Below are 15,965 nucleotides of genomic sequence, written 5' to 3'. Positions count from 1 at the left end.
TTGATTCAAACTTTTTTTCTAAAATCTGTGAAGTTAAAATTAATGTTCAAAAATGCGCAGCTGATTGACATGGATTCTAATCGATATTATTTATAATTTGCATTTTCAACTCTATAAACAATACAAAAAATCAATTATAACTTGGCTTATAACTTTATTTCTTTTCCAAGCAATTAAATCCATTTTCACCGATTATAGTCAACAATTTTTACTCCGAAAATGCATGGTGACCATCATTTACCGTTCATGGCTGCAAACTGAACCATTTTTTTTTAAATTTTTATTTTCTGTCGTTTCAATAAATCCTGAAAAACCGCAAAAGTTGTCTGGGAATTGCGTGATTTATCAAAAATCAGTTTTCTATAAAAATATCAATTCATAGCACTTTTTTTATATTTTAGCTGTTGGGGACAAAAGTAATTCCAGTTTTTGAATTAATCATATTTTACCAGCAATTATTCGATACCAGTTTAAGTGCAGTCGGAGTGTTTAAGTTTAGCCTGATACGAGCAGTCTTGCTCTTAATACGTTTATGAATGAAATACTAATAATAACAAAACTGCTCGTATCAGGGCGAAGCTCTGAATGTTCCGACTGCTTTTTAAGGTTTATGGAGCAGTAATAACATTTAAAAACTCAATGAAATAAAACAAAATGAAAAAAAAATTATTTTCTAAAATTTGATTTTTTTTTAAATGAAAATCATCCCCCCACTCGCCATTTAAAGTACAAAAGGATAATTTGGAACGATTTCTAAGACGGATTAACTCTCCGCTTACGCGTTAAAAGCGATAAATATATCGCGCGTTAATTGTCCCAATTTGGCCAAAATGGCAAACTTTAAACCCCCGTAACTTTACGAAGAATGATCACAGGTGAAATATCTTTTCAAATTTGAGCTCAGGACAACAATACCTTTCGAATGAAAAAATCCGTAAAAAATGGCTATTTAAAATTCGAAATTTGTCTGAAGAAAAAAAAACCCACCCCGAGCACAAATATTCCGTCACTTTCGTATCAAAAGTCGGAACAAAAAGAAGCAGGAGCAAATACTAAACTTTTTTAAATGCTTAAATGGAATGGAGTTACAGCTTCGAGCACCCTGATAGCCATTATTTATCATAAAGAAGGATTTTACTGTTTTCGCCCCACTCCATTGTAAATAATAGATCCACTCCATTGTAAGTAATAGACCCAAAATATAAAAGTTCTGAGGGATAGGGGATGGTTTTTCAAAAATCAACAAAACTGTTCGTATCAGAGCAAAGCCTTGAATGTTTGGACTGCATTTTGTTTTCTATGGATTAATCAAAACTTTTATAAAAATGATGACATTTTCGAGAAAAAAGGAGGAAAACATTTAGAAAAAGCTTTTGAGGTTTTCAAAATTCTGGTATCATTTATCATAGAGAAGGCTTTTCACTGTTGTAGCCCCACTCCCAGGTAAATAATGGACCCACAATACAAATATTCAATGCGGGGGGTGGTTGAATTGACTTATAAAATCATCACGAGTGCTCGCGTCAGGGCAAAACCTCGAATATTTTGACAGAATGTTATTTTCTATGGAGTAGTTTTAACTTACAAAATAAGGAAATTTTCAAAAAAAAAATAAAAAAATTCGAATTTTTTTTGTGAACTTTAATATGTCAATCACCCCATATGCTATATAATGTACACAGTGAATTAATTTGCTTGAAGCTAGTAAAGTGTTAAATAGGCCATAGAGCATGCTACTCAATCTAATTTGGAACGATTTCTTGGACGGTTTGAATCTCCGCTAACGCGTTAATCGCACGGAATAAATCGCGCGTTAATTGTGACTTTCTTTACATCTTGATAGAGATTAGCTGGTTTTAGATGGCGTTCGAGGTCTTGGAAGTTAAAATTATAGTAGATTTAAACTTGAGAGGCCAGCCTCCATCAAGTATTGTCTAATTAATTTCGATAAGCTAAACAAAAAACAGACCATGCAGACCATGTGTCTCAACAGACCCCCCCACCCCCCACCCCGGATTGGGAACCACTGGTCCGATCTTTATGAAAATTGGTGGGTGACTAATAGAGATGATTCTAGCCGGGCATGCCAATTTCCAGACCCCTGAGACCCCTGGGGGCGAGTGATAATGATTTCCGAAATGCAATTAGCACTTTTTGTAAACCGGTAAATAAAGATCAGAATGACTTTATTTTGCAATATGTTGTAGCCCTAGGCGAGGGAAGTTCACCACCGGGATTTTGAACGCATCCGTTATTACTTCCAGTTTTACGCCCTATGTAAACAAAACCCACTTTTCGTTATTTCTCGACCCCTGATAATGCTAGGAGGCTGGAACTTGGGGGGATGGTAGGTTGGGGGGAGACCTATAATGTATTAATGTTTGGACCCAATCCGGCGGCTACGTCGGAAGCTACTAGCACTTGAAAATTGAATTAGGCTATTAACACCTGATAGTGATAATTGACTTGTGAACTTAATGCACCAATGTGAAGGGGGGCCCAACCCAGTAGGGGGACCCCTGCTGACCCAATCCTCTCCGGAACTTTCTATGGGGTGAAAATGGCAATTTTAGGGAAAAGTATTAATTGACCCAAATTTTTCGAAAATATGGGAAGGGATGGTCCGATATGAAGGAAACTTAGTGGGAATGATCTCCCATCGAAAATAAGACGTTTGGACGCGTTTGACCTCGGATGACCTCTAAGAGGTCATTTGGCATTTTTTGACCCCAAGACTCCCGGAACCCCCTGAAAATTGATAAATTAGCATTGTAAGGAACCGTAAGGGGTACCTACCCGCCTGGGGAGGTAAGGGGAGGCTCCTAAATTGAGAATTTTTAGTTTTTAACTTTGTACCCGAGCGAAAGTGACTTTCTGTAATTAGCAAACATTGGGGTCAGCTTAACCCACTCCACTTGGACTTTCGATAAGAACGTCAAACAAGTAAAAAAACACAGCCCCGCACAAAATTTAGGAACATCTATGGGGGGAAATGGGAATTTCGGGATGAAGATTTAATGAACAGCCCTAGCATATTAAATAAATTCTGGTGGTGTTTTTTCGGATCAAAACGGACAGGGGGAAGGGAATTACCCAGGCCTGACATTTTCACAGGCCTTGGGATTGGGAGCTGATTTTGTAGTTGAACCCAGTGTTTGCTCAGTATGTCCTGATTAACTAAGTGCCACCTCGATGTTTAATTGAAGCTGACCTAATGGTTGATTCAGCTGATAAGTCCTGAGTGGCAGCTAGTTAAGTGAATGTTAGTAGGGATAGGGAACGGTACGCCTCTGACCGAACCAAAAGTAAATAAAGATAACGATACGCGATTAAGGCACAACCACCGAGCTGGTCAGGACCATTGTGCTGTGAGAGCAAACGGTTGGTTCTCAGTTAGTTAGAGAGAACAGGAGTGAAACTTATAGAGCTCAGACGGGTCCTGAGAGTGACTCGTGAAATATTTAAAGTGAGTTCTCGACGCGAGATTTTTAGTGAAGCTTTGTGAAGCAATGTTGAAGATTTGTTTCGAATTGTTTGTAAAGTGAACTGCAAGAGGCAGCTTTCAGGAACTTATCGCAGATTAAATTCATTGATACTTAATAAACTGTATTCAGGCCACTTAGCGACCCTTATACTCAGCAATTTATATATTTGTTTCTGAATTCAATTTATATCCAGTTTCTTGCGATTCTTTCCGAGGAAAAGAACAGTCAAGAGCAATTGAGAAAAAGGGGCGCAACCCAGTGTAGTACATCGATCGACCACCAAATTCAACCTTTCAACCGAAGGGATTGTCATCAAATACCGGATCACAGCTCACCCCTTGCTGCTTCTGGTATTTAGGGAAGGGACTTAGCGGTCAATATAGAAGGGATATATTGGTTCTAAACAGTCAAAATTCCTTAGGACGACATCTCTTTTTTGTTAAAGTTTTTGACTTCCAATTTTCATATTTCCTCTCATCGCAACTTGCACTAAAAATTCCACAGATTTGGAAAAATAAAACTTTTTCTTTTATCTAATGACTGTGGTCGTAAATTTCTGTGCAACTAGCGGAGCGACCGGCTACTCTTGTTTACACGAAAAATGTTTTGTGAGAACGTTGACTTTTTAACTAGCTATTTTTGACGCAGTTTTTTAATATCATTCAAAAAGTATTGTTGTGCTGAACTTAATTTTGAAAAAATATTTCATCTATGATCAGTTTTCCTTAAGTTATGGGGTATTAAATATTGCCATTTTGGTCAGTTTGGGACAATTAGCGCGCAATATAATTCGCGCTATTAACGCGTAAGCGAAATTTAATCCGTCTTAGAAATTGTTCCAAACTGGTTCAAGGAAGCTTATATGCCATAATTGAATTGTCAAGGGGAGCAAAATTTATCACTTTGTACTTAATATGACGTGTGGGGAATGTTTTCACGAAAAATCTCAAATTTTCTAAATTTTTTTAAAATTGTTTTTATTGCATTGAATTTTTTCATTTTATTACTGCTCCATCAACCTTAAAAGGCAGTCGGAACATTCAGGGCTTCGCCCTGATCCGAGCAGTCTTGTTTTAGATTTAGTTTCTGTTCAGAAGGAAGAAAAATTTTGTTAAGGTGGAATTTCACTCTAACCATTTCTTCTACGCAGTGTGAACTTTATTGAGATGAAGCTGGCAGTTTCAAAACATTAAAGCGTTTTCAGTCTTAAATTCGCCTAAAGTGCAAAAAAAACTGAATTTTTTTAATATTGGAAAAATTGGTGAGAAAACGGTGACATGTTACAATAGATGGTAATTTTGAGTATAGTGCATGTATTAAATTTGAGAACTATAATGCATAATGTAGTCATTTCATTTTCAATCAATTATACTACTACTAACATAGTTTTTGTAATACATTTTTCTGCCAGATGAAATGCTATTCAAATAGTCAAAATTTACACTTCTTTTGCCAAACAATTTGGCTTTTGAAACAAATTATATATAATGTGCGAAGTATAACAAAAAGCGATCCAGCTATTTAATTTGAACCTACCACCTATTGTTATATATCACCGAGAAAAGGTTAAACGAAAGTCCAATTTGGAGGGTGTAAAGGCAGTGAGCAGCTCTTTGAGCTGAATGCTTGCGGTAGAAGACTAGTTTCTGGGAAACAAGCTAGCGCGTTCCCGGTTTAATAAAAAATCAAATTATTTTGAATTCATAGTTTGGAAACAATGTGAAACAAAAATTTTAAACGGATTTCAAAGAACCGCCTTAATCAGTCTTAGACGAGAAAAAAAAATCATTTTTAGTTTTGTATTGCTTTTATTGGATCAGCTTTGATGTATGTATGATCAGTCTTCTAGGACGGCAAAAATTCTCAAAAGGTAAGAAAACTGAGAACGGTTTTTCCTTCAACAGATATGAAGTAGTTTGGTCTCGGCTCGGGCCGTTAAGCACGCTATTAACTAAAAAATGACTTTTAACTCTGCAAATGACTTCGTTGGCTCCGGCATATGTAATCAACACAAATGTTTAAAAAAGTTAAAATTGACTTCTGGGTATACTAGCTGCTTTACAACTGAAAGGCTTTGCTGGACAAAATTGAGATGATATCAACAAATCGTAGCTGATTTTGAGAAATTTAATCATGCCGCCGAAGAAAAGCAAGTAAGCACTTTGTTCGATTGATCTGAAAATTTGTTTTAAAGAATTTCAAAGCATCGTCTTTCAATATTTTTTTTCAGGGGCTCAAAAGTTATTTCTCGTGAAGAAGCCAATAAAAGATGTAAGCAATTTTCCAGCTACTCTAGCTAAAACTTTCTTGTGGAACGTTTCGAGTCGACCTAGAGACTTCCCACACCACAAATGCACAAATGATTTCCTTTAACATAGAGTTTTTCCATTCGATGGAATGAAATATACAATGAAGATGTAGATTAAATAGTTAAGGCTGGCCTACTAACACAGAAGATCAAATCAGGGCGCTTTCTAGTTTCCCTCTTTCATTTTTTGATTTTTTTGTGAAATTCTAGTGATCTTCTGATGAAAATCTATTTAAGAAGACGTTCGATGTTATGAACTGCGAAGAAGCTATGGCATAAACATACGCGGTCGGTTTGAACAAGTGGACATACTTTAAGCATAATTCGTACATGCTAAATTCCGTTTAAAAAATTTTCAATCAACTTCAATGTGTGATTACGAGGGGGTGGGAAATCGGCAAATAGTTCATATCAAAAGCTGATTTAGGAGAGTGCAAACGCCCCCGCCTCCTTTAGGGATTCGACCCCCTGTGAAAAAGGTCCCCTATCACTCAAAGGTCCTCCTATCGTACTTTTTAGGGCAACCTTTTTGTATGACCATGCCAGTTTTTTTTCTAAAGGCGCCTGCATGCAAATGATCTCTAAGCTTGAGGGGTTGAGGGGGTGGAGTAGTCTCGATTGTTTTGGGAGAGCTTGGAAAATTAATTTGGCCGGCAGAAAAAAGTCGAATTTTTCATTCTAAAAAATATAATAAAAAAGATATTCTAAACTACATTTGCAAACCATTCAGTCGCGAGTTTAGAGGGTAAGGCCCCTATTTGTAATAATTAAATGTGTTGTAAGGCAAATTAGCTGTAAAAAGCGATTGCGATTTTCGACTAGACTTATATCTGATTTTCAGTTATTCAGTATTTGACCAAAGCAAGGGAAGAGTTCGACGACAGATGGTCTAAAAACCCGAAGGTATCCAAAATCAGATTTCTCAATTTGAACTGTCAGTTTGGTATCGGAATTTTTTGAGGCTTTTCATGACATCTATTCAGTCCAAAAGTCAGATTAAAAGGTCACCTTTTTCTGTCAGACTTTTGAATGACAAATTTTGATTGGGCAATATATTTTTCTTTCACATGGTCCGCCTGTGATGGATTCCTCTGTGATGGATGCTGAGTTAGTTCTTCATGGTAAATAAGTCCAACAACTCGATAATCATTGGGAGAGCAGTAGTGGGTTAATCATTGGGGGGATTAGGAGAGCAGCAGATCTGTCTCCTCTCTCTCTCTCTCTCTCTCTCAGCCTAAAAAAAAATATTCTTACATCTTACAGCCTAAAAAAAAAGAAAAAACAAAAAATCATCAGTTGAATTTTGAGGATATGAAAAGTTAGTTCCAATGGTGAAAACTCAGCAGCTTGTGTATGGCGTTTAGAGCGATGTCACCCTAGATGACTTTGACATTAAGCGGACACTAGGCAGTGGATCTTTTGGAAGGGTGGTGCTAGCACAATACAAGCACAGCAAGAAGGACAAATTTGTAGCCATCAAAATACTCGACAAAGATCAGGTTTTTTATCGAAATGAATAGAACAGTCTTTGTGAAAATGAATTGTAAAAAAACTGGCCGATGTAGCATTTTGTGCGTTGATTTTTTTCAAGTTTTTTTTTCAACAAAAGCCTATAGCATACACTTTAAAGAGCACAGAGAACACTCACGGCTGCGCCCTAATACTGATTTTAATCGGCAATTGTATTAATTCATATCTACTAATAACCAGAACGTATTTGCAGAGAATACAAGAACCTATTTTGTAAAAAAAAGTTATACACGTCAAAAGTTTTCGATTGTTTTTGGACAATTTTGGTTTAAATTTTAACCAAAAAACGCAACTTTTTAATTAAGACTTAACTAAACAATATTGTTTGCTATTTTCTCAAAAACGTATCCAAGACATTAATTTTGATACAACAATTGCACATGCTCATATATGGATTAAGTTGAGTGGCACTGGTTGCTTGCAGAAACGTTTTTTTTAGATTATGAAACAGAAGCAAGTATCTCACACTGTAGGGGAGAAGAAGATTTTGAGCTGCTGTCAGTTTCCCTTTCTCGTCAAACAGTACTTTGCTTTCAAGGTCAAAAAAGACAAAACTATCGTTTCTTCACAATAATTTGTAACATTCTAACTTTGCATCTTTTTAGGATAACAGCTATCTTTACATAGCTCTGGAATTCGTATCAGGTGGAGAGTTATTCACCCATCTTAGAAACGCAAAGAGATTTGGAGAATCGCGAACTCGTTTTTACGGATCTCAAGTCGTACTTGCTTTTGAGTATTTGCACTTCATGAACCTGATTCATCGGGATTTGAAACCAGAGAATCTTCTGATAGACCACAGAGGGTATGTAAAGCTGACTGATTTTGGCTTTTGCAAACGACTTGATGGCCGTGCCTGGACTCTGTGCGGGACTCCGCAGTATTTAGCACCTGAAATTATTTTGAGCAAGGTTGGAAATCTTTCAAATGCTCTAACTGTTCCGGCCATCGAAATTGTACTTAGAACGCCTATTAGTGCTCGGGTTTTCAGAAAATACCAAAAAACTTCACAGAGCCGTGAAAAATTGTTTCGACCATTTGCTTTTAGACTTAAACCGAAAGAATTAAATGGAGAATTTAATAGTTTAGAGTCATTCATGTTTCTTTACTGCACTAAAATACAGTTTTACCTGATCTAGCCTATCAATAAATAATCACGCACGATCATTGTCACTCCCAGCAAAAAATAAAGGAAAAAAGTTATCGGTGCGTCATTTTAGTCTATCTAAAAAGTGAGCAAATACATTTTAAAAACAATCAGAGCGGTTTTGAAAACATTCTCCATCGTGAAATTTCTTGATAAATCGATCCACACCTGTCATTATGGGTTGGTTTTTAGGGCTATTCGAAAGCTGTTGACTGGTGGACTTTTGGAGTGCTGATGTTCGAGATGGCAGCTGGCTACTGTCCTTTCCACGCCAAGAAACACATTAAACTCTACGAGAAAATAGTGGCGGGGGAGGTTAGTTCCAATCGAGCCGAATAATTAATTCGTTCATCTTAGCGGAGCATTTTGTCTCAGACTCTGATACATATTCAAGATTATAGTTCTGGTTTTCTTGGCCACGTTCAAAACCTATAATTGAAATATTTACTGAAAATCGATTTTAAAACACAATGATTCGCTGCACCATATTTTTGTATGTTTTTTACCATAGCATGTCTGAAGCGGGCTGCTTTTAAGACTCGTCAACCGATATGAAATTATGTTTCAACAATTATTTTTGACAGCATTCTATCAGGATCATTTTTATTTTAAGGTCGAATTTCCCGAACATTTTTCTCCCCAGCTGAAAGACATCGTCCGTTGCCTTCTCCAAGTGGATGTGACGAGACGCTACGGAGCCCTAAGAAACGGGACACAGGATGTGAAGAATCACAAGTTCTTTGCTTCCGTCGACTACATCGCCACTTACCAGCGAAAAGTAATTTTATAAAAAAAAGTTTTCACCATTTTTATTGGACATCTACGTTAAAAAAACATATTGTGGATGACGTTTGAGCATCTATGACGTTTTGGCATCTGGATGAATTTGGATGATGTTTGGGCATCTATATCTATATAATTTAAACGGCCAAATACTCTTTATATCTTCAGGTCCCAGTCATTGCTCTTTTTAGGAGAGGGGCCGACTTTTTTTGTCGTCCGTCGGCGTTAGTGACATTTTAAAGGGGAAATATGAATTATTTCAATTTTTCCTCCTGAAAATTCCAGTTTTCTTTGAAAAAAATAAGTATGCACTGAGCGAATCCTATTCAAGTTTAAAAAATGGAAAATTTGGCTGACTTGAGATAAAAACCAAAACGTCTTTCTTTTATTCGTTTTTCCCAGCTAGTAGTTTTTTTTTTCATTTCAAAAAACTGAAGATTTAATTTTTTAATCCAAATGCTGCTTTTTTCAACATTGACGCGCTTCATTGCCATTTTCTCTTTCAAACTCCACTTTGAGCAATGATATAGTCCTGCTAGAAGTTATCTCAGATCAAAATGAAACAAATTAATTGGCCAAAAAATCCTTTATTAGATAACACTTTAAGAAAGCTGATTGAGTTTATCCAGACAAAACAACCTCAAACTGGGCAATTTTGTGGTTTCCACTTTTCATTTTACGGCATTCAATTCTGGCTAAGTTCATAAATTTTTTCAATCGATAAGTTTTTGTCCAAAATCAACCAACTCAAAAAAACGCATTTGAAGTACCCATTTGCATTCCTTTTGTTTGAGTTTGTTCGCATTTGTTTTGTTGTTTTATATGGAAACCCAAAAATTGAGACGGCAGGTTGACGAGTGAAGGAGTTGAAGGCTACTCGCGTTAAAGTTCCGTGATAAAAAATCGATTATAATTGAATTTAAACAAAAGTGAAAAAAATCGATTATAATCAATTAAAAATGGATTATAATATTACTATTTTTATAGGAAACAAAATCCATTCTTAATCCATTAGAATCGATTATTTTTTCACTTTTGAGGGACACTGACAAAAAACTCAAATATAATTGTTTTTTTTTCTAATTTTGCTGAGATGCCAATTCCAACGCACATAAAGTCTTTTCTACGTTTTAAATTTAAGTTGATTATTTTGATTATTTAAAAATTTAATAATTTTGTTTCTTTTTTATGCTACTCAATAGCCAAATTTTGTTCCTTTCAACAATTGCCCGCTTCTATTCCCTCCAATGTTTGCATCTTGGCCCCGTTTTTATCCTTACACCCGCCATCCTCCACCTGAACCAATTCCAACCCTGCCCCCACCTGAACCAGCCCCCTCCACCAAATGAATCAGAACTGAACCAAACCAAACCCCCCTCACACACACCATACCTGAACGGGATCAGAGGGTGGGAGGTTTCAAGTGGATGGGGGTTGTTGGTTCAGATGCGGGGGAAAGAGGCAAACGTTGGAATGGGGGTTGTGAGGGAACAAAGGGCCAAATGATAGGGGGGAGAGATCAACAAAGTTTTTTTGCAATTTGAATTTAGGTTTAGAAAAGGAGTAGGACGTACACTCACTTTGCAAAGACTTCGCATCACTCATTTGTTAAATGCGGACCGGAAATTCTTGCAAAACTTTGCACGACGCGAAACGAAAATAAAGTGGTAAAAAATCCATTTTAAACTGATTTTGTACTTAATTTATAATCCATTATAATGGATTTCAAATGAATTATAATCCATTACTTTTTTGCCAGAAAAATTGGATTTAAATCCAGTTTTTTGTCCAATTTTGTTGTCTAAGCCTAACATGGGAATCAATTTTATTGACAATGTTTTGGACCACAAAAATCCATAAAAATTATTTTCTTTTCACCATTCTTAGATGCAGGTATGTTTCTTTTCAAAAAATAAAAAAAGTGGCATAGGTCGAGACTTATTGGTTTCTTGACAAAGCAATCAGAAATAGCGAAAGCACTGACTCACGCGCATTATATCACTTGCTGCAGCGGAGCGAAGTGCAGCAATCGTTTGGTATTTCTCAATGCAATTTTTGTCCCTCATTTTTCATAATTTTGTTTATATGTTTGTTTTCTTTATGTCTAATTTTCCCGTGTACTAATTTAGCTGTCATCTCAATTTTCAAGCCTGCTTGGTAGCTCTAAAAGGTAAACTCCTTATTCACAATCCAAGATTTTTTGCACATTTGCTGAGAGAAAAATAGGGTTCCAAGGATTAGCTCGTATCCAGCTGAATATGGATAGGATGAAAAACAGACCGCATGAAGTCCACAACTGTTCTATAAGATTAGGACTCCTTCAAATTGTACCTACATTTCTTGTTGCGATTCGATGCTGGACAATTTGTTTTGAATATCTTATGTTGTTTGTTTCGTAGATGGAGCCACCATTTGTGCCTGACAGCGGCGGCGACGAAGGAGATGCGAACAACTTCGACGAGCAGAAGGAAAAATCTTTAGACATTGCCTCCAAGTGCAAATATGAAGAAGAATTTATCGATTTTTAAGAGAAATATACTATCTAGGGGCAGCTATTTATTCAACTGAACCAAATGAGAAATCAATAATTTAGTATTTAGTATCTTATCGCGAGTTTAATATGCGTCAATTAATCATAAAATGTTACTAAATTAATTTGATCCCTGAAGTGCTTTTTGGCAACATGCATTCTGGAAGCACGAATAACTATTTTTGAGCCTCGACAAATGAAAATGAAAAAGAGGTTTTAACTTTCTTACGTTACAATAACTCATCTCCAAACTATCGAAAAAAATAACAAATCACGAAATCATCTCAGAGAAGACAGCGGACGAACAAATTAGGATTGTAGCGTACTGCCTTAAACTCACATACCCTCGAACAGGGACGGATGCGGGGGGAAGGAACGGACGCCCCACCCCTCTTAGGGATTCGACCCACTCACCCTTTGAAATTACGTAACGACTTCCTACTGTTTGGCCGACCAAGCCAAAAAAGTTTCTAAAACCCTAACCCTTCGGTGCCGTTTTATGATAATTTTGAGGGGAGCACACGCCGAAAAAACGCAATTCTTGGTCGAAACTGTCCAAAAAAGGCCAAAAACCACCGGTTTTGGAGTTTTTATTCAAAAATTTCTCAGCGGCTCAGAAAGTTTTAATTAATTAGAGTTTTAATAGTGTTCTAGGAGTGCTCCAAAAATCAGTTTTTTGGCCTATCATTTTACTCTAGGAGTGCTCGAAAAATCATTTTTTTTGAATATGCGTTTCCCCTGAAGAAAATTGTAGATCCCCACCTGCCTTTCGAACACATAAAAATAGTGCATCAATGCCACAAAAACAAAAAAGTCGAAGGACAAAAGACCGAAGAATCAAAATCATTTTTCTATCAAAATTTTGTACAGAAATGAAATTAATATGGCTCGTTAAGAAAAACAATTTGAAAAAAAAAATCCACAAAAACCGATTTGGATGCCTGGTCTTGTTTAAATTGGAGTAAAATGATTGAAAAAAGCCAAAAATTTGTTTGATGGAAACACTCTCATTGATGCAAAACGCAAAACTTGTAACCATTTAGTGTGGTGCTTCATAACGCTTCCCTGACCTAGAATCGAAAAAGTTAGACGAGGGCAGAATGTAGGGTATGATCTTCAAATAGCCAGAGGTTTGGAAAACATAGTCAAGATATACTGCGCTGACTTACCCAGGCTACAGAAATCAAACCAGTTCTAAGCTAGAAATACCTTAATTTTAAAAGGACATGAAATGATGATCGACAAAGCTTGAGGGTAAAATTTTTTTTCCGGCATCACATAGAAAACTTTTGAATCCATAAACTTTACAAAAACTCAGTTTTTCTTTTCAATTTAAGTACTTTCATCGGAAAAAACTTGCTCGATTTTTTAAATTCTCGGAATCAAACTCACTCATGGTTTAAACTGTTCAAAAGCATAAAGCTCTTGAAAAGTTAGTTTTAACTTTAAAAATGGAGATTTAAGCAAAATTTATAATAATGGGGTCATGGTTTACACCGTGATAAAATGTTACTTTGTTGTAGCTAAATCTACTTTATACAATTAAAAGAATAAAAGAATAAAAGTGAATTAGTCTAAAGTTAAAACATTTAAAACTGAGAGAGCATTCTCTCCGCCGGAGAGAATGGCAAAGTGAAGGTCGTAAGTAAGTGACCTGTTAGCAAGTTACGTAATAATTGCAGTAAATGCAAATATAAAGTGAGAATCACATCATTCCTCTAAGCAGAAAAGTTTTAAATTGTACAATTAACTAATTATTAACTAACTGCATCCTTTCTCCCCCTTTTGGGGAATAAAATTTTAATTTACTACACCGATAGTGTACTGTAACTAAACTAGCGAAACTGACTCAATACGACTAATGGATCTTTAAGTGAATTGCGAAATCGTTATCCAAAGGTAAAATGTCTAATATCCAGCGGATATGGTCCAATATAAAAGGGAAGGAAAATAAATCATCTTAGGTTTATGTTGACGAGATGATTTATGAATTCTATGGCAAAACAATTAACTGCATTAGAGAGGAGTACGGCGACGTACGGTACCTAAGAAAATTTAACTAATCCGAAGGATTAGTGTGCAGAATAAATGTAATTCATAACTATAACTTTTTAAATAAAGGTGACGAGATAAATGGTATGAGATTGTGTCTGTAGGAAGGCGAAAATGAAATAGCACCAAAGCCAAATATGGACAAAGCATAATCATTTACACTTACGATAACAGTTTAAAAAGTTTTCTAATTCTAAGTTATAAAGTTCAATGTCAAGTTCTGATTGATCTTCAAAGTTATCAATCGCCATTCTTAGGGATTCGTCTGTTGATGAGGAAGAGATTGGGTCGGGTGTGGGGGATTCCGAGTCGATCGTGACGATTTCCAAAGGAGTTTCACTGTTGTTGTGGTCCCGTTTATCGCTATGGCAGTTTTCTGAGATGATCGGGTTTGATGCCGAACCAGAGGTCGCCTGAGGTAGATCTACAATATTTATAAAGAATCTTTTGCCTTAGAACTTTGAAGGACCTACATTTCTACTAGACTGGAGAATAATAGGAGAAACGTTACCAGGATTAGTTTGAAGTTTTTTCGCGGGAACAGTCTCGTCAGAAGAATCTACAATTTCGTAGACAGGGAAGTTCGTCGTTGCATCTTCTTACATCGGAAGAGTCGAGCTGTCCTGTGAGTCAAGCACCTTTGCAATTGTGGCGGTCTCGGCTGACGTGGATGACTCCCGGCCCTGCGGTGCGGGCTCTGTCTCCGCCGGATTGATGCTTATTGGGCACTGTGTTTGTTGGTCGACTTCTGGGTTAGTGATGTCCTCTAAAATCTCAACTTTAAAGTTATCGTTGGGTTCGCAAAAATTATGGGTATTCTCATCCTGGTTGGAAGGTTTTAGTGAGTCGGAAATAAATTGTTCCCTGGATACATCTCTACATGGGAAACCTCCCGCTATCCATTCCCAGTCACTAGTATCCGAAATATCCGAGGGAATCTACATAGAGCCGTCTGAACCAGATTAACCTGGAGGTTTTGTTGTCTTCTTGGACCGGGTGGTTCTCTCCGAGTAGCGTTTTTAGAGGGCTTTGACACACGTGTCTTTGTCATGTTGTCCGATGATCCTATTTCAATCTGATGTCGGGTCCTGGGTTGTGGTTTTCGGGTTTTGATTTGTCTTCTTGAGTTCGCGCGTTTCCGACCCACTTCAACATTAAGGTTAGGAAAGTAAGGGGAAAAAATATTGCCTTTAAAGGATCTAATGTTAGTCAATTTTGATTAAGGGATAGCAATATCCGATTTTCGAATTATTTTTCCGTCGGATAGTTCTACTGTCGCAGTAGACAAATTTATGATCCTTTTGTTTAGTTCCCTAAAAATGGATCTCCGTTGATGCTCCCATTCGTTTACCGTAGGAGTTTACCTTTAAACGGACTCTGCAGTGGTATTCTAGTAACTTCAGTTTTCGAGGTGGAGGGGTAATTCGAGTCGTAACCCTTCTCTGTTGGTGGTTCATTTTTCATTGGAATCAAGGTGTCCTTGTACCCGTCTTCGGCTCTGTTATCGGCATTCCAATCCTTTGCTCTTTCCTTAGATATTATAGATTTACCCTTGTCTAAAAATCCAATGGATGGTTTACCAGACGCCAAATATTTTAAAATTGTATTTGGTTTTCTATTAAAATGAACTCCAAAGGGAGAGCATTTAATTATTGATTGGTAGGTGGATCGTAAGTTCCAGATAATTTTTGATACAGCGTTTTGTAATGTATTTTTTTGTTGTTTCTTGGTCCATGGCTAACACTTTGATTTTTACAGTATGTACAAGTTTTTCAACTAATCCGTTGGAGCGATGGTATCCTACTGTACAAAATAATATTTTAATATAATTTGAGTCGCAGAAAACTTTTAAAGTCTTGGCTTGTAAAACAAGATGCGTGGTCGACTCTAATTGAATAGGGAATGCCATGTAAGAATATATAATCTGCAGAAAATTGATAACTGTTTTTGAAGAGGTTGTAGAGGTAATTTTTGCCGAAGAAAATTTTGAAAATCGATCGGTGCAAAGTGAAATGTTTTTGTTTGACCACCAATATGAATCTAAAGGTCCAGCAAAATCTAAGTTGAGTTGTTCGTTTGGTTTTAGTAGCGGGAAGTTCACTGATCTGCGAATTGGGAATTATACTTTGC

At 36.6% G+C, this 15,965-nt stretch overlaps 1 protein-coding gene across 1 annotated transcript; it reads left to right on the top strand.

The window, feature by feature from the left end:
- The first annotated feature begins 2,067 nt into the window (after positions 1 to 2,067).
- Positions 2,068 to 11,781, top strand: LOC134856929 (cAMP-dependent protein kinase catalytic subunit 1-like). Its single transcript, XM_063873219.1, has 8 exons — positions 2,068 to 2,116; positions 6,635 to 6,696; positions 7,158 to 7,292; positions 7,763 to 7,861; positions 7,929 to 8,234; positions 8,663 to 8,785; positions 9,084 to 9,248; positions 11,653 to 11,781. Exons 1-8 carry the CDS (start codon positions 2,068 to 2,070, stop codon positions 11,779 to 11,781), a joined length of 1,068 nt encoding a protein of 355 aa, XP_063729289.1.
- The last annotated feature ends 4,184 nt before the right edge of the window (positions 11,782 to 15,965 follow it).

Source organism: Symsagittifera roscoffensis, chromosome 1 (assembly GCF_963678635.1).
Source record: "Symsagittifera roscoffensis chromosome 1, txSymRosc1.1, whole genome shotgun sequence".
NCBI classification, from domain to species: Eukaryota; Metazoa; Xenacoelomorpha; order Acoela; family Convolutidae; genus Symsagittifera; species Symsagittifera roscoffensis.
Note: the sequence above shows the minus strand (reverse complement) of the source record. Positions and strands in the feature narration are given on the sequence as shown.